Source organism: Thermobia domestica, chromosome 2 (assembly GCF_964235325.1).
Source record: "Thermobia domestica chromosome 2, izTheDome1.hap1.1, whole genome shotgun sequence".
In the NCBI taxonomy this organism is placed as follows: Eukaryota; Metazoa; Arthropoda; class Insecta; order Zygentoma; family Lepismatidae; genus Thermobia; species Thermobia domestica.
The window spans coordinates 22201763-22221626 of record NC_137455.1 but is presented as its reverse complement, the minus strand read 5'-3'; the positions used below and the strand labels follow the sequence as shown (position 1 = coordinate 22221626).

General features: G+C 34.7%; 1 protein-coding gene across 4 annotated transcripts in view; it reads left to right on the top strand.

The window, feature by feature from the left end:
- The window catches only part of LOC145671200 (putative phospholipid-transporting ATPase IIB), a 252247-nt gene extending 236415 nt beyond the window's left edge, over positions 1-15832 (top strand). For all 4 annotated transcript variants that reach the window (XM_081740065.1, XM_081740057.1, XM_081740074.1 and 1 more), the window contains 3 exons: positions 2867-3033; positions 6716-6919; positions 10220-15832. In XM_081740065.1, coding sequence (XP_081596191.1) covers positions 2867-3033; positions 6716-6919; positions 10220-10353 — 505 coding nt within the window. In that variant the 3' untranslated portion in view covers positions 10354-15832. The remainder of the gene's footprint in view (positions 1-2866; positions 3034-6715; positions 6920-10219) is intronic.
- Positions 15833-19864: the final 4032 nt, after the last annotated feature.

Here is a 19864-nt window from a genome sequence, read left to right as displayed (position 1 = left end):
TCTTTTTAATCAATATTCCTTAGTATTAGAAAAAAGAAAAGACATTTTGGGTACTGTCAATTTTTGTGCAATTAAAGAATAATTTGTGAAAGACTTTTCTTGTTTTGCAAAATGTTCTCTAAATTAATTTCAAAGCGGTCAACCAACATATTGAACCCTTGTAAGAAGAAATGAAAGTACACTGGAATTATTCCGCTCCGAAAGGTTAATTTTTGGGCTATTTTCCTTGGCAATTAAAAGGAAATTCATGTAGCTTTCTTAACTCCACGGAAAGACAAATAATCATACGTATTCACTCCACGGCAAATATTATATGGCAACATTTTGTTTCTATGAACCAGCAATACGTACGAAAGCTTTATATTTCCAAATGAAACTATATACATTAAGAGATCACTTCAAAAAAGTGGGGGGGGGGCAACTGCCCTCTCCTGCCCCCCAATTGCTGTCCTTGCATACATATAATGCAAACGGATACTACCGTTACAAATTTTTATTGTTTAAAAACTTATGCGTGGTGAACCATGTGTTGCTGTATATGCCAAAAAAAATAAGAGGGTTATTTAAGCGAAGTCGAAAACGATAAAACTATTTATTAACTTTAGAACTAATTGTTTTTAACCAGTAAGTAGGAGAAAATAATGGCAAAGTGAGCGTCTTGTGGGATTCTTCCGTAGCATTTTCTTCTGAATCGAAACCTCTGTCTCGTTTGGAATTCAAATGACGGGTCTGCTATTCTGACCATGGGCGCCGAAGGGGGAGGGCAAAGTGTGGCCCAGCCCCGCTCTGGCTCACGAAAATGTAATATAGCAAACCACGTATATTACATACCAGACGTAATATAGCAACCATGGAATGGGCCCTCCCTACAAAATTTTCTTCGGGTGCCCATGATTTTAGCTGAGGAACTTTGGCTTTTCTACACCAGTATTTTGGCATGGAGGGACTAAAAATATCAGTTCAGTACGAGTAGTGCAAATCAAAGGCGTACCCATGCATGAAGAAACCGACTGTACAATTGATTATAATTTAGGTTAACTTTAAGTATAAAAGAAAATATATGAAATATAAGAGTCACTCTTAATACTAAACAAATTCAAAAATTTCGGAAAATGTATCGTAAATATCGGTGTCCATCTGCCGATACCGATACCCACAAAAGTGGCCGATATTACCGATACCGATTATCGGTACATCCCTAGTCTTTAAGATGTCAGTTTCGTGACGAGATAAAGTAAAGTCAAGGCTTTTTGTAGAGCTTGTATGCAATAGTCATTTTCTTCTATAATTTATTTAATTTAATAGAAAGTAAGATGGCCAAAAACCTGGAAAACCATTAAAGGTCAGGGAATTTGAGAAGATCGGGAATAGTCAGGGAATTTGCTAAGAGTCAAGGAATTTCTATTTGGTAAGAATGAAATTTTGAAAATATGTGAAATGAAAACTTTGATTGTTTTAGATGTGGTTGAGTGTTTTGATTTTTAATTAGCAATTTCAAATATTAGAAACTTAACAATTTTTTCCACTAACGATGTGTAACAAACTTATGTTCTGTAGTTTTGTGCATCATCTTTTGCTTCCACTTGTCCAGTGGAATATCAAATTGATGAATCATCCACAAAACTCAATTGGATCAATGATCCAATGGGAAATTCATTTCTGACGCATGCATAATTTCAATTTATTTTCATTACCACTAGTTTCGATTTTATCAGGAGTTTCGTATCCTGCATTAAGTGAAGGGAACTTACCACACAAATGAAAGGATTTTGGAATGCGGTTACTTGTATTTGAGCTTCTGTGTCTTCATTGTAATATATTTTAATTCGCAAAGAGGTTTATTTCGAAAATGCTTATGAGTTTACGAAAACAGCTCATAAAGTGACAAATTTCATCGGACTCTTGACCTTTAAGTATGTGGTATCTAAAGATACCAAAGTGTTCTTTGTGTTTTGTGCTTATAATGCAATATTTATTACATTATATTATAACGTGTCTGAAGCCAAAGGTGTACTTAGTTGGTAGAACTATTACACACCAATATTTTTAATAAAAACATTGTGGTTTGCCTAGAGGCTGTATGTTTTTTTATTGTGAACTTTGTATGTGATTAACAGTGACTTTCTTGGAAAACTTCAAGTGCATTCTTTGATGATGTATTAACATCGTACTAGAGTTGAATTGAGTTTAACATCCCGTTCAGTAGCGAGGCTTGAGACGTGGACCTACAGCTTAATGTGGGATCTGAACCACATGAGCTCCCACCAGGAATCGAACCCGGGTCTCCCACGTCAAAGGTGCGTACACTAACCGCTTAGTCACGAGAAAGCTCAACATTGTATTAGAAAGCCTCATTATATGATACAAAATAAGTTCAGGCCCCATTTGCTTTCCATTTTTCATTACAATATGATTCGCTAATTTTCGAGTATTGGATATCTTTGCTCTTACATTCTCTATTTGTAATTCATATGGTAATTCGTTCAGTGCAAACTTCAATAAGAAATGGAAAGCAATTGAGGTCAGATATTATTATATGACCTTCATAGTTGTTGAGTTAACGGTGGACAACTTAATAAGCTACGTCCTGAACTTAGAAGCCAATACGTTAGGTTGAGGGGTCATGAGTTGGCATGAAGTTATCGTTATCTACTTTTCAGTGAAACTGACTGATCAAGTAGGCATACGCTTTTAGTTACTCCATATGCAGTAATGTGATTTTAGTAAGTAACGATTTGAAGGCTTTTTCTTGCATTCGATATAGGTATATGTATTATTCATTTGGAATTTATTTTTAATATTTTTCACCAATTAATGATAAATTAAATTCGGACTATATATTTACGTTAAAATTTGGAATTTGCAGGTATGCCACAGTTTATACCATGTTTCCAGTATTTTCGCTTGTCCTGGACAAAGACGTTTCTTCAAAAATTGCTTTAACATATCCAGAACTGTACAAGGAGCTCAGCAAAGGACGGTCATTGTCGTTCAAAACGTTTTTCGTCTGGGTGTTCATTAGTATATATCAAGGTAAGCTATAACAAGAAATTAAGCAGACGCAAATATTAACTTATAAGGAAACCGATTCAACTGTGACACGAAATTGTGGATGACTTTATGCGCAAACAAAGTGATTTTGTGTACAATTAAACCCACTAGAGGGAAAAACCCTCGATCTTAACCGTTCCCAAGATATAAAGGAAAAAAGGGAAGGCTGGTTCTCCGATATTTTGCTAATTTTTGAATATGTAGCGATAGTACAAGTAAAAGAGACTTTTAAAAATGAAGAATTCCTTCATCTACGAAACTTTAGTAACACGTCGCCTTAGACATGAGGGTTACAAAACCGAAGAGTTTATAAAAATTCTGGAGGAAGAATGTTTTAGAGGGGGAAGGCAGAAATACCGAAGTTTCGTTGTTGCCTGAAATAGACGTGTAAGGTGTCTATGTATAAGTTTCTTGGTACGCTGAATCGAATAAAAGTATCACCAGTCTAATAGAATGAAAACTGTAAAAAATTATGGCCGTCCAAACTTTCCAAACATTTACAGTTTCTACAACTATTAACCGATCGGAACTGTATGTGATATACAGTATATAAGGCGGAGGTTTTCGTTTTTTAAGTGAAAGATACTATTTTTGTTTATTTCTAATATATGTCACACAACTACACACTGTCGTACTTACGTTTCCAACAATGTGTGTTTGTGTTTCGTATTATTTGATTTGCTTTTCTATAGCGCTTTTGCACAGAATATGACCTAGTATTTTCGTTCACATAATAACATCTCTGTTCCTGTGGCAGTATAATTAATACATTTTCATATCACCTTTTCTCATTTTCTACGAACTAAAGACATGATATATTAGCAAGTAATATCACACAATTTTGTCCTCGGTGTCAGTGGCGTTTGTTATTCCTTATTGGACCTTCTTTTTTCGGCCCGGGTAAAAGTTACGCCATTCACCTCAACATTCAACACCACTTTTATTCGCTCTGGTGCATCTTTCTTAACGTTTCAATGCATTTTCAAACATATTCACTCGCAACATAGGCGAAAATCCACAAAATATCAGAGCACCAGCTTTATCCCTCTATATCTCAGGAACCGTTGAGATCGAGGGTTTTTCCCTCTAATGGGATTAATTGTACACAAAAATACTTCGTTCGCGCATAAGCTCGTCTACAATTTCGCGTTACACTTGAATCGGTTTCCTTGTTAGTATACGTCTATCATTTAATAATTACTAGAGCTAGGAGTTTTAGGGGAAATTTTTGCTTAAAGGTACGAAACGACATTTCATACCACAGTATCGAAACTAATTACATTATATATAAGGACTGAAAATTCACTCACGTGTCAAAAAATCTCTAAAATAACTTCCAGAACACTGTTATTCAAGTCACAAGTCCAGAGAGCTGTTAACACTTCAGTGAAATTTACGAGTTCGGAAAACTTAAAACAGTTAACATTTCAGTGAGGCTGCATTTACGGTAACTAAGTAAATATTCGTTTAAGAAAAGCACTCAGAAGTACCGGTTGAGGATAGCTTTGATTGCCATCTCAATTTGATATTTCCACCTTCCTTTACTTCGTATCCAATAGTTTTTGCCAAACAGGACTGTACTGAAGTAAAGCATCTGTTCGGAAAGCCGATAAAGCGAATTAAGATGTCAACTTTTGCATCTAACGGAGTTATGTGGAGTGAATCAGAGTGTGTGACTTCAAGAAGCGAAGCTTACGAAGGGAATAATTGGGTAAGTATGTTTCTTAGCCATGGCGAAGAAACTATATCTCGTTGATATCCTTAAATTTCCGCTCATTCCAATCCCATTGTCAGTGGTGCATGTAGATGGATCGAGGCACAAGATTGGCAAGTATCAGTTATTTCATCTTCTGGAGAAGAAAGCTGAACCTGTAACTTCCAGCACAACAAATGTCGTAGTAATCGATGGCTTAAGTTTTCTTCACTCACTACGCAGAAAATCTTCCAGTAACTGGTATACTCATTCATCTTTGTGCCTTTAGTCAGAAGAATTTATGCAATTTTTGACACGTGTCATCACATCTTTCAAACAAAGATTGTGAAAAAGAGTTTACTGAAACAAACAAAAGAGAAGAAGTTCCCACAAACTATTATGAAATATAAGTTAAATGATGCATCCTCGTAATTTTTCAAAGCTCAAAAGAACGATAACTTTAAAGTGGAGCTTATTGGCAGAAGACTGAAAAATAATAATAATAATAATAATAATAATAATAATAATAATAATAATAATAATAATAATAATAATAATAATAATAAAATAGAGTAACCATAAGAGCAAGTCTTTATGTTGGATTAGAAGAAGTACGCTCTGTTGATAGTAAGGACGCAATCATACTGGAGGAACGTTTATTTTGCTATCATGAGAAAGCAACCACACGGATGTTGTTTCATGTGTATAGCTTTTATGAGCAATCTACTGGAAACATAGTTGTGCATCATCGGATACCGATGTTATGATTATATTTACTGGGAATTAGCATATTGTCCGCAATAAAGCTAAAATGTACACAGATATTGGAACATGGGTCTTTCATTTGTAATTCTCTGTCTGGATTCCTTGCTTTCATTAGAAGTGTTTGTGCAGTATCCTTCGCGCGGAAGGGATAAATGCGTTCTTTTAAAGTACTACTAACGGACACAGACATTCGAGAATCATTTGCATCTTTAGATAATTCTTCATGTGTTTCCGAAGAACTCAAAAATACTTTGCAGAAATTCATACGAAAAATATATGGACAAAAAGAATGTGATGATGATACCAAAGCGCGATTGAACATGTTCTTTCGTATATTATATGCGCTAGGATACAAATGTAAACCATTCGAGAACATAAAAGCAGCTGACACGCGATTATCTCCTCCATAGAGATCAGTTCTGGAACAAAGAAATCTCCCATATAATCCACTGTTTTAACGTTAGAATAAGCGATTACTTCCTGTAGCAACATCTGCCAAACCTTTCACAGTCACGTTTTGTTCTTCACTAGAACAGTGCAACGCTTCAAGACTTTTAACAGGATAAGAATATCTGATATTCCTAATAGCTGATCTTGCCCTAAGAACTTTTTGATGGTTTTCAAGACTGACTGACTTTCTCGTGGGACAAAGATTTTGCGTCCAGAAGTACCCTAAGAATCATCAATCATTTTCCAGTGTTTAGAATAGGCACTCAAAAAGCAACTTCTCATACGCCTTCGATTATTGGGTAAAAAGATTGCAGTGATTTATATTGGTGGGAGTTATCTCGAAACATGATAGAAAAATACTAAAAAAATAAAAGATGTAGGGAAAAGCGCGTAATTTTAGTACGCGCCTCGTATATACAAAACGAGATTATTGATTGGTGAGGTTAATGGAAACTTCGGTGCCGAAAATGAAAACTGATATTTACAGAAAAGGGTAACAAAAGGTAGTAACGTATAAAGTTGAAACAGTAGCTTGAAAGAAAGAAAAAAGAAGTAATACATTGGTGTACTGACTTTAATATAAATAGATTACTTACAGCGAATTAATGCCTGTCTGTAGAACCCTTCGACCCAATATTATTGTACTTTATTGCGGAAGTTGTATTCGCTAAATTTGAATGTATGTTACGAAATTTTCCATAAATGTGAATTTAATGGGGTTTAAAGATGTAATTTTCTTTATTTTTTATGTTGTAGGTGGTGTACTGATGTACGGCGCGTTGCTTCTGTTTGAAGATGAATTTATTCACATCGTAGCAATCAGCTTCACGTCACTAATTTTGACGGAACTCATTATGGTGGCATTGAATGTACGAACATGGCATCACCTGATGGTTATTGCGGAAATTCTTAGTCTTGGCCTTTATATTCTTTCGTTGATCGTTCTCAAAGATTTCTTTGGTAAGTATTTTTGTGACTACTTAATAATAACTTAACATGTTAATTCCATTATTGATACTGTGCATCTAACGTAACCCGGTTTATATAACAAAGCGCCCTTAGAAGTCAACTAAGATATCATCCCAACGATCTAGTTTCAAACTGTAATACCCGTTTTTCACGTATGGTCCAAGTTCTCGTCAGTGTTCCGAAATCACAAGTGTGTAGTAATTGAGAGCTGCAAACAATAAAGAAGGCTAGTGCTGCATCGTAACATAGGTACTTTTTAAGCTTTCGGGATCAGTGCTTGACGGTCTGAGTTAAAAGGGGTAATATTTTTACTATATATACAGTTTTTGTATTGAAACGATAAAATATAAGATGTGTATGTAGTAAGTAAAGGATTTTTATTCTAAATATCTACAAAATAGTAGATTGCTTCAACAAAATAATCGCCGGAAGATCTTGTTGGCTGCTTTAGACTCAGAGACCATCTTCCGAACAATATTATCTATATTATCCGTAAGTGCACTGTCTCTGCATATCCTTCAACTACCGATGAATATCTCCAGCGTTTTTCTCCTTGTGAGACAATTTTATGGCAGCTCGTTGGTTCTCCACAGTAAAATCCATATCACACCACTGCCAAAATGGTTTCTCTTTAATGAAAGATATGCAGAAAAAATACTGCAGTAAGAAATTTCCAGTTTGGCACAGTTATACCATAAAATGTGTTAAGTTCACTGCTGTGAAATTTCACTGAAATACCGTCACGCGTTTTAGACCACATCAAAACGGCACGTACTTTTGATTCGCACCTCGTATAATTCCATTGGTTATCCAGGCTGCCTTTGTCCAAGTTTAATTTTGTGTCCTTTGTTCTAATAAAATAGGATTTATTAAAATATTAAAAAAAATGCTAAAGCAAGATATATCAGGGCTTTAAAATAAAAATGAGTGGCCCCATTTAAAAATGCAATTTATTATTATTGATTTGTACAGAAGAAAATAAAATCTTTAAATTTGCATGTATAGAAGAAAATAAAATCTTTAAATTTGCAAGTATAGCATAGTGGGTTGCGTGCCACTCAGGAGACTTACGCCCACAATGATAAATGACTCGTTACATGCCAGATGGCAGAGTTTTTGCTGAATCTCCTCTCTAAAGTGGAAAGGGATATTGTAGTAAAGAAAGGATACTTACAAGGCACAAGTCCCAAGCTCCATGGCTGCTTCTTGGAGTTCTGACCCAAACTGTATGGAACGAAGGATGGATCAATTTTCTTCCCTTCTGCCTCTTGCCCGTGCTTTTTTATATTATTGAATCTCGTGACGTATGATGGTGAAAAATCCAAAAATTGTTTTCAGTAAGTATTTTTGTTCTTATTTTTCTCTAGGAAAGTCCATCACGTCACGAGATGTTTGTTTTGGAAAAAGCAACGGGCCGAGAAGCTTATGTAAAGGTCACCTGGCTGTTGTTGTCTTCGATGAGAAAGTTTGTTTCCCTATTCACACAACCTTGACCAAGTTGTCACTTGCTAATTACTGTGTACGAAAATGTACACTAAAATATAATTCCAATTAAAAAAAAAAAAAAAAAAAATGCATTTCCAGGTGCCGAGTATTATATGACATTATAGAGTATTTTTTTTTTTTCTGATGATGATGATGACAGCTTTACTATTTATCTATTTTGCTCTTATGCGAAAGTTTTGTTTTCCCATACACCAGAAGTCAGTAAATAGAAATATTTTTGAGGAAATCGTGTCAGAAGATATCAGAAAGGTTAGGTAAAGAAATTTAGCAGAAAATAATAAACAACGTACCACACAGTAATAATTTTATTTGCTGACAGTGGCTGTAGGATACATATTGAATAGCTCGGAAAAAAGTATACCTTCTTCACAGGTGGAAAATGGGATGACTTTAGAGACATTGATTCCATGGATAAAGATTGTTTATTACTCTTCCATAGATCACATCCTAACATAAATGATTTTTGTACAAATCATTAGCCGCCTCATTTCTATAAAACTATATATACACATAGGCCGCATAAAACCTAACGTTTTGTTCATAGCACAGAATACTTTTCAGTTGTTCGTCAGCTCAAAGATGGAACCTGAAATGACTAATTAATGTCAACTTGTGATTTCTTTTTTTTCTTTTTTTTTTTCTCTCGTATTACTAACTACAGCATTTATTATTATGCTTTAAGAGGGGGAAAAAAAAAGTGCTCCAACTATTTTACATATACATTGAAAATTACAACTCAGCATAGCGTGAACACATATCCAACTTACAGGCCATGCGTATTCAAGAGGCCATGCGTAATACAGTTTTTGAAACGAGGATTACATTTACTTCTCTTATGAAGATTCCGGAAAAAAAAAAAAAAAAAAAGGATCCTTTCTACATGTTGCCAATCCAGAGAACAACGAGACTGGAAAAGTTTTTATTTTCACAAATACGATCTCTGTAAGCTGTTTTGTTATTTTATACATAAAGTATTTAGTTCAGTTGTAGTACTTAAAAACTAACGTGTTCCACGCAATGTTGAGTTGTAATTTTCCACGTATTTGTAAACCAGTTCTTTAAGAGCCTGACATACGAAAATAATACAAATTTACCATTTTTTTCTTTTGCTTTTTTTCATAAGTGAAAGGAGATAATGAAATACAACATACCATAATCATAGATAATGTTACTCTACAACAGAAAATATGAACATGAATTTTCAGTGTTGCTATCCATAGAAATTACAATGTTGCCAGAATAAAATTTTCCGCAAAATGTAAGTTAAGGCAGCGACTAGAGGAACGAACTCAACTGTATTTGATTACGTATGATGTTGTTTTGATATTCTGTGAACTGCTTTTTAAATAACATTAATTTTAATAACTGTATGCTAAAACTATTTTGTTTGCTACAAACTAAATACAACTGTTATTTAAAAAGTAGTTCACAGGATTCCTAGACAACATGATAACGTAATCAAATGCAGTTCAGGTCGTTCCTCTAGTCGCTGCCTTAACTTAGATTTTGGGGGAAATGTTATTCTGGCAACACTGTAATTTCTATGGATGACAACACCGAAAATTCTTCAGATTCTATTTTCTGTTGTAGAATAACATTATCTATGATTGTGGTAAGTTACATTTCATTATCGCCTTTCACTTATGAAAAACGAGCAAAAGAAAAATGGTAAATTTTGTATTATTTTTATTATGTTAGACTCTTAACAATGCCGTGAATGTTAGGCAAAAATGAAAATTTTTTACCATAGTTTCCTCTAATTTGCACGTATTTCTTTTGTTTCAGATGCGGATTTCATAAAGACAACCGACTTCTTATGGAAAGTGCTTGTAATAACTTTGATTAGTTGCATGCCTTTGTACATTCTCAAGTTTTTGCGTAAGAAGTTTTCTCCACCTAGTTACTCAAAGCTTTCGTAATGGAGAGTATTGTAATGAGTCTGGGTGTATCAAGCTTATATGTGTACGCATATAAACAAAAGAAAAGGCACGTATTAAATAGTTACCATTGTGCAGTATGCGTGTTATGTTATGTTGATAAAACAGACATACGCGTACATGTAATAACTAAAGCCAGCATAATAACAAAACATTAAAACTGTAGCAAACCAAAGTTTTAATCAATCAATTTGAAGTATGAATTATAAATAATAATAATGCAGATGCTTGTTTTTAATAACTTCAGTGAGATGATTATTTATTGTTAAAAATAAATAATAAAAATTTCAAACTAGGTAAACAAAATAGTGTTTGGCTATCTTGTTTTACTATTATCATAGGGAAATCATATTGTTTTCGCTGAAAATCATTCAGTCGTTGAAAAAACAAAAATGCCAATGTAGAAATAAATAGAAAATGTACTTGACTCAGAAATTAGTATATGAAACTTTATTCCAGAGTATGAATTTCACTATAAGCGTGAATTCGCATTCCAGATTTGAATTTTACACAAGAAGTATTTCTTAGCAAGTTGCTAATTAACATTTAGTGGAGGCGCAGTAATGCCCGTTTTGACACTCAAGAGTTAACTGAATAAGTTGGGCAGTACTTACATTGTAATTAGTAAACCTTGTAATTGTACTTACATTGTTTATTTATTCAGAATATTTGTAGGAGAAGCAAGGTAATAAAACCAAAGACCTAAAGAAAAATACTTCCGTTAAAAGATGCCATTTCATGCGCTGAAGTAAATAGAATCAAAACTTGCATTTTTGACATTAGTTGTATAGAACATATTTCAGCTAAATAGCAATGGCATCATCTTCAAAAGAAGGAAGATGATAGAATTCTTTGATGGACACAAATTACTAATAACAGTGAGACTGAATACACGTTATCAACTGTGAAGTAACACAGATGCCTTGGAAAACACTTGTTTTATTGAGAAAATATACATTTTTAAAATATTTTTTAAATATCGATTTTTAATCTAAATTCAAAGCTTCTGTATTTACAAAGTTGATGTAGTATTTACCGAAGTAAGTTTTCGTAATTATATTATTCGTAAAGAAAAAGTTCTTCTGTATTATTTTTATTATTTTTTTCTATTCTAAGAATTAATTATCTAAGTAAGTTAACTGTTGCGAACGAAACCAAGAGAAAAATCTTGCAAACCCAGCCAATAGGAAAGTCTTGCTCATTTCCGTATACATATGTGGTTCGCCAATGATGTATTATTTTGGAAGCAACGTATACGTTTCGTAATGCGTTTTGAACCAACAACTGTATAATAATATCCTCTTATATATAAAATAAATAAATAAAAAACAATAAAGAAAAAAGTGTGTAACCCTCATGCCTTTCGGGCGGCGATGTGTGGTTGGCACATCGGCTCCCCTCACCGTTAATGCTGCCTTTTTAGACCCGAAGTTCGTTCTTTCAAGTAGATTCCCAGTTGTCCTCACAACACTGGGTAAACTTTGCAATGCCAAGAAATGTCTAAATAAATATGTTGTTTGCGTTTGTTGGTATTTTTAAATACACACGTAGTTTTCAAGTCGTATTAAGGTTATGTATAATTTTTGTCCTTATTTTACTCGTATGAGGCAGGGAAATGAGGCAAGGAGACAGTGTCAGTACGTGCGCTCTTTTCCGGAAACATAAATATTGGTTTTCTGCATAATGTAGCCATGATCCAAGACATTGCAATATTTTCTCTTTAGACAGCTAGCACATATAGTTGTGTTTCCCGCTATTCTCTGAAAATTGTTAAAACAAGTTTTTATATTGATGTTTTTATACCTTTACGCGATAGTTATGTGAAGTGATTTTTGAGCGTGACTGTACATTTCAAATCCAGTTTAAATATGGTCTAACAAATACATCATTTTGTAATGACTCCGCAAGCGAGGAGAGAACTATTCGGATCCAAGAGGGACGGGAATGGCAGAAACTCCATAACTGGAACTGCATAATTTATATGGTTCACCTAACATTGTGAGAATTATTAGGTCTAGGAAACTCAGGTAGGCAGGTCATGTGGCTAGAATGAGAGAAAATAGGAAAGCTTTCAAAATTTGAACGGAAACCCAATCGGGAAGAGATAAGATGACCTAAGCGCTGATGGGAGGACAATATTAAGATGAATCTCACAGAAATAACAAAGTAGAAACTGGATCTAGTTGGCTAAGGACAGAAGTCATTGGGGAGCTATTGTGAACCCAGCATTGAACCTTCGGGATGCAGAGATGCAATAAGTATTTGTAAATGATTCTTCTTCTCTGTGTGGAACTTCTTGCCTTGTTTCTCCGTGTGTTGTAGTAATCGTTCTTGCTTCCTTTGTTTTCCTCCATACCAAGGGTATAGAAACAAAATCTGCTGTGACCACTAAACAAACAAATTGTTCAACAATTATGAAACATAAGGGCGTCACCTTTTCTATCGTTTCCTGACAAAATTGAAAAATGAATTTAGCAGGTTTTACTTCAATATCCCTGATATGTCCCTTTCAATGTCCTTTTTAAAAATCTAATTCATATTCTCAGTTAGTTGAGCGCCTACGAAGCTTCGTTATGTAATGATACATATTTTTTTCACCGTAAACATTCTCTGTAGTTCTCACACATACATTTTCATTACTTTCCATCTACATTTTAGCTTTTTAGTATTGAGTATCTGACTCACTTGAAGTTAGTTTCAGTTCAAACTCTTTTCTTTATTACGGAGAGCTTTTTCGTGGCTAAGCGGTTAGCATACGCGCTTTTGGCGTAAGAGCCCCGGGTTCGATTCCCGGCGGGAACTCATGTTCGGATTCCACGTTAATCAGTAGGTCCCCGTCTCATATAGCCTCTCTACTGAACGGGACGTTAAACTCAAAATCAACTCAACTCTTTTCCTTATTACGTCGTTATCAAGTCCTTAATTTTAGAACATAAGTCCTTTAACTTCTTACTTTTGCTTATCTTCCATTAACATTTAAGTCTGCTACTGAGTTTCAAGCTCCACTCGTGATTAAAAATATTTTTGACATATTTAACGAAACCTGTATTTTTCATCTTTAATAATTTGTAATTTGTTCTAATCGCTGGTCTCAATGCATCATATAACTTTCTTCTTTCTCTTGTTCACCTCAGCCATAGGTTGGTAAGCAACATGAAGATTTTGAAACTTTTCTCTCGCTTGGGAGAGCTGTTTTATACTTTGATAAGGCCTCTTCTTCGTAACTGCATCTGGTTTTCTCTCTGCCTTTCCCTCTATCAACACGGTGATCCAATCGGAGTGCCGAATAAGATGACCAAGCATGCTGTATCTTCTTTTTTCCTATTATCTTCATGATCTGTCGTCCTTCATTAGCTTCTTTTAGTACGTCTTCCTTCCTTTTTTCTTTCGGTCCATGATATGAGCAGCATTCCGCGAAAACACCACATTTCAAATGCTTTCAGCGTGGATATTTCAGCTTTTCTCAATGTCCATGTCTCTGATCCGTAAAGCGCCACGCTCCATAACCAGAGTCTTAATTAATCGCTTAATTAACGAACATCTAACGACACATTTCTTGATGTTACCAGTCTTCTTTTCGTATTGGATGCTTGTTTAGGCTGCGCTATTCTGGAACTTACGTCTTTTTCACTTCTTCCGTCCGAGGATATTAGACTTCCTAAATAAAGGAATGTCTTAACGTCTTCGATTTTCTCTCCATCTACCCATACGTTTGCCTCTTCCTGTCCTGATCTTGTGCACTTTATCACTTTGGTTTTCTTCTTCTTTATCTTTATTTTGCATGTTTTTTTCAGTTGGTCGTTCAAGTTTGAAAGTGCTTCCTGCAAGTCCTTTTCGTTCTCCGCTATCAGTGCTATGTCATCAGCAAACCTTATTGTGCTGAAAACCTGACCATGTACTTTTACTCCTTTCTCGTTTTCATCAAAGAATTCTTTCACAGCCTCTTCTATATAGACGTTGAAGAGGAGAATTGAAAGTCCACATCTTTATTGTTCCTAGTTTCAAATACACACCCATTAAAGAGTCCACAGCCTCACCTTAATTAATGAAACATGTTAAGCTTTTCGCCATTAAGGATTAAAGTGCTTGCTTTGTAATCAGACGGGTTTCGTGGGTCGTATCGCGATATCTTCCCTCTTGACTTCTCTCATTCCTTTCAATCAAATATGAGGATGATACGATGTCAGATATGTGAAACCCGTAAGCGACTTCCCCAAAATTTCCTCATACCTTCGGTTAATAATGTTTTCGTGTTCCGACTGTACTTGCACATTCATAATACTTGTCAATAAATAAATAAATAACTGGTCAATTGACGATATGTAGTGTGAAAGTCATTAAATTTTACGAAACAAAGATTTGCCGTATGTATCCTTATCCCGAAGAAACTGGCAGATTGCCAGGAATTCAACAAAGGGATTGCCTTTTAAATAAAATTAAGTGAAATTTTAACGTCCTTTATATGAAAGAGAAGGAACAATTATTGAAAGTGAGTATGAAAGAATTGGTGGAATGAGGTTGTGGAAGGAAAAGGAACACCATGAAAACTCGTGGATACGATGTTGCCCATCAGAAAACTCATAAGATCCAACCAGCCACTCGTTGCACCAGAGGTGAGCATTTTGCCACTGAGTCATCACTTTGTATTTAACATAACTTCTAATCTTTTGTTGTCTACGTACTTATGTAACAGCAAGGTCATGAAGAATTTGTCCTATATTATAACTATCTAAAGACATTATACTAGGGGACACCATAGTCTAGTGGTTAGAGTGTTGGATTCACGTCCCGGGTTCGATTCCCGGTCGGTGATACCCAATTTTCGGCATCCACCCAGCGTCGTGAGACAAACTGGGGAGCCAGGTGACGTAACGGCTACTAGGTCTAGAAAGCTTCTGATGCGCCTTTTAGGGACAGGACGTCACAGTGTGCTGACCACATTCTCGCCGCTTGGCTGGACCTAGTTCAACTGATCGTTAGTAGATGGCGCTGGAGCAGGCTTAGGCCCACAAAATGGGCTGCTGCACCAAGTGGTGGAGAGCATTATAGTACTATCAGTGTTTGAACACGCTGTTAATTTATTCGAATATTTCAAATTTTAACATACATACACCAAAGGCCAGCGCTGTAGCCAGTAGGTTATCGGCGTGACTTTTGTTACGAAAATGCGTGTGTGTCAAAAGTGACAAAAAGTACGTTGCTTCCAAAATATTTCACAACGGTAATATACCGTAATCATAGAGTGAGCATAAGAATATGTATTATTTTTATTTTTATGAACTTACATCTTATGAATCAAGTAACACGATTGCTTCCTACAACTTTCTTCGGAATTCATAAAACTAGTGGTAAAAGAATCGAACAAAAGTAATTGTAGAAACCTAAAATGTAAGTATTACAATGCAAAAACAACCATGAAAATTGGATCTTGATGTCTGTGTTCTTTTGTCAATAAAATCGGGATGAATCAGCTAATTTGAATGTAGAGTTTTCTATTTATCCTCTCAAAATCATTGTAGAATTAAAGACAAATATATATTCAAGAATAAATTCGAAAAATTTAAAATTTCATTTGTATATTTCAACGAGAATATTTTAATTAATACATCAAGGAAATGAATAGTTTGTGTGTAAGCTGTAACGGTGTTTTTGTGATTATAATTGAGATTCTTGTATAACAGACAATCGGCAAACAAGACCATAATATTGAATAGTGCATTACGTCATCCAAATTCGATTTGTTGGTGTATGTAGGATTGTTATTGGGAGGTTCCTTCCGGGAATTTGTTGGAGTGGGCATTATAAGATTGCTTTTATTTTATCCTCCAAGCTTCCACTAAATTGCAACTATGGAGATACGTTTTGATGTGAAGTATGGTCTCGTAGCAGAAGATGCATATTTTGAGCATCTTCATCCAAGACACTTGCAGTTAGCGACATCTACATTGCAGAAATCTTTTTTCCTTAACCTAAGAAGTTCGGCCCGTCGAAAACTTCAGGGAAAATATTGTGTTGAGAAATGTTATTGTTAAACAGTATTTTAAGTAACGGCTATCTGGTTTGACACGTGCTTCTTTCCTGTTTTTCACTATTTCCAATTCTTTTCTTTGGTAAAATCCTTGCAGTGTCTAGTTGTAAGACAGAAACTCGTTTTTTGTGTTCCGTTAACAATCTACACGTGTCACTTCTGTGCAAGTTCGTTTACTTGTTCCAAAGTTATTGATAGATAGAATAAAATAATGAGTGTACTGGCAAGTGTATCAAAATTGGAAAAGGGAAATATTAGAGGAGTCAAGTACAAAAGTATGCCTGAAGTAAATTATGTAATTAATATTTTCTGGATGAGTTGATCGTTAAAGCACACATTCTGTTTTGTAGAGAAAATTAAATTCTTTATTGGTTAACAAAGAATTTGTCAGCGGGAAGATACAAAATTTACTATATGCCAAAATTGTATAGAGCATGTTTTTGATAATACAGTGGACCCTCTGGTTACAAACTTAAACCGTTCTGTAATGCAGTTCGTAACCGAAATTACTTTTTTACATTGTAAATACAATTTATCCGTTCTAGCCAGAGGAACAGGATACTGTATGTATTTTTTAAAAACATTTTTAAGTTTTTCTGTGATGCTAAATATAGAATGAAAATAGTTTTATCTAAATAAGTAACACTAAATAAAACTATGAGGTATACAGTCAGCAACAAAAGTTCTTTTCGTTTGGTAAAATTTATTTTGGAAATAACGGTGGTAGGGCTGGCATATACAGAAAATTACGTTCTCTTTAATTTACTGAAAACTGTACTCAAATTGTCCTTCGTTTTCGAACACAGAATTCTGGGAGACACTGTTTATAGGAAACTTACAAATCAGTACTTGGCGCGTGGAATTGTCGGTACAGCCGTGTGTGTGTGTGTGTACATTCGTATCCCAAAATATTGTTCGTAACAAGCCGACGGAAAAAAATTGTCAACAAAACTTGTTCGGAAACCTAATTATTCGCGAGGGGTTTATAAATCGCGGGTCCACTGTATGTTATTTTTCATTACAAGCAAGGCCGCCCATGTTGTGGTTTCCAAAGGGGGCAAGTATAAGCGACATTTCAAATATAGTTTCAAATTTTGCTGTAACTATTCTGTAAAAATTCAATTGAGTGTTCGATATTCCGAAGTACAATTTCTTCAAGGGGAGGCGAGCGCCCCGCCTTGCTCCCCCTAATGGTCGCCCTTGATTACAAGTAAATAAATAACATTGACTTCTGTCAAAAGTTATATGTAGAAAAAGTACTGTAAAAGAGTAGAATCCACGCTAAGGACAGGACTTTTCTGTATGCTTCAAGACTTTGCTGTTAAATTTTGTTAGTGCATGTGTGAATAAGAGTAAATGAAATTAAGTGCAGTATGTCAGTATGTGTGATGTATGTATAGTCACATTCAATAGTTCGTTCCCGATTTTATAATACTTCTTCTATTACTTATCTGAATTTATTGACCAGTGGGAGTAACTAAACTGCGTCTTGTATTAAATTGATTCTTTTTTTTCCCTTTAATATACAGAAAATTGTACATAAGTCATTCAGAAGTTGTTGGGGCAAAATTTACCTGAGAGGAATGTACTTTTGAATGTCTCTGTACATACTTAATATGAAAGTTAATTATCTATTTTGGAAATCATGTATTTTTTTTTTCTGATTCAAAATATGCACACATGTCTATCGTAGAAAATATAAAGTGAACATTTTGAAAGAACAAGGTTGTGAAAGAAATGGTTTATGTGAAAAACAAAAAAAGTAGAAAATGGTTGAAATGTAGTAGATAAATGTATTTATTGTCATTCTCACTTGAGATAAATATCATCACGAGCTTAGGCTTTTACACTACTAAATATTTCGTATGCATTTATTTTTTTTGTTTATGTATGTTGTACTGTACTTGTACGTTCACTATGTATAATTTTGTTGATTACTGTATTTGTACTATAGTAGTGCTTTCTCAAGTTTATTTACGTGAATACACTAAAATATTAAACTTTTAACGTTATCAATAAGCTTGGAATGTAACGTCATTTGCTGCTTGTTATGATCGCCATTTTTTTGTTTCTCGCGTAATCATTCGCAGTATCTTGATTCGTTATTAAAACTAAAAATAATTGCAGTTTAATGTATTTAATTCGGTACCGTATTTACGAATACACTCTTACATAGTTTGATTATAAAACAGTGGCCCTTCCCGCTGGTCTAGTGGTTAGTGTGTGTGTCTTTGGTACACGTGGTCCTGGGTTCGGTTCCCGGTGGCAGAGAATAAAAAAATTAATTGCACAATCATTCACTGTCATTAATCATCCATCCCTTTAGTCTAAAGGGCTATAAATAAATAAAAAACTATAAATAAATAAAATTAGTTGGGTCGTTGATTTAATAAAACAACTAGTGTCTTACAACGATGTAAGCTGCACCAATACTTGTTTTTCCACTTTCCATAGGATTCAAAAAAACTTCCGGTCTCGGACCGTCTTTTGCAACCATCCATAATGCGTCCTGCGATGTTGCTTTCATTTTATTTTCTGACACAAAACGACATCCTTTGGGATGTGGTTTCACTGGAAAAAGTTAACTTCAGGTCGAGTGAATAGATGGGTGGTTGAAGCATATATGTTTCATATTTGGCGAATAACCTTGTGACGAGTAGGAATCCTTAGGCAGTTTCATTCAATGGTGCTTATCTTCTCCGACAGTTTGGGCGCAATCTTCCAAGAAATTTACTGTTCTTTACTTTTTCCTCCCAAATTCCTATTCTCCTCCTAAAATTTACCTTTAGCTTCCTAAATTTGTAGATTGAATATAAAATCCGTGCTAAGTGCCAAAAATGAAAAAATTCGGTTTAATGTGAAAATGTGGCCTACGTGCCTAACACTACTCAGTGCAAAACTGGCTATCTAATATTCACTGTGGAAGTAGTTCAAATAATCACCAGAAGAATGCGCGTGCCTATATGTTCCATCAGTTCTGAATAACACCTGGACTGTTTACTCAATATTTTCGTTCTGGCACTTACCACGGATTGTATGTCAGTGTATATTTGTCATTTTGCTCCTCAAATATACTTTTCTCCTCCAAATTTTACCATTCTGCTACTAATATTTACTTTCTCGACAAATTCAACATTCTCCGGCCTTTTTTTTTTTTTTTTTTTTTTTCATTTTCAGTGAACAGTTATGTCCCCAAATGTTCTCACGGGCGCATCCAGCGCCCTAAAACCCGCTTGTGGTACTACTAGATTACATTACTATGAGAAGATACAATTGTCCATTTAGCCTAGAGCCATTTTCAAATGGTGTATCTTGACGGAAGTACTGATATGCTGGGAGAAAGTCAGGACATTGAAACTATTACAGAAAAGTGTATTATTTGTACCGTTTAAAACGGTAACAAAATTTTTTTTTTCGTTATTTGATAGGCAATTGCACTTCTGCAGATTGGAAAAAAGAGTTTAT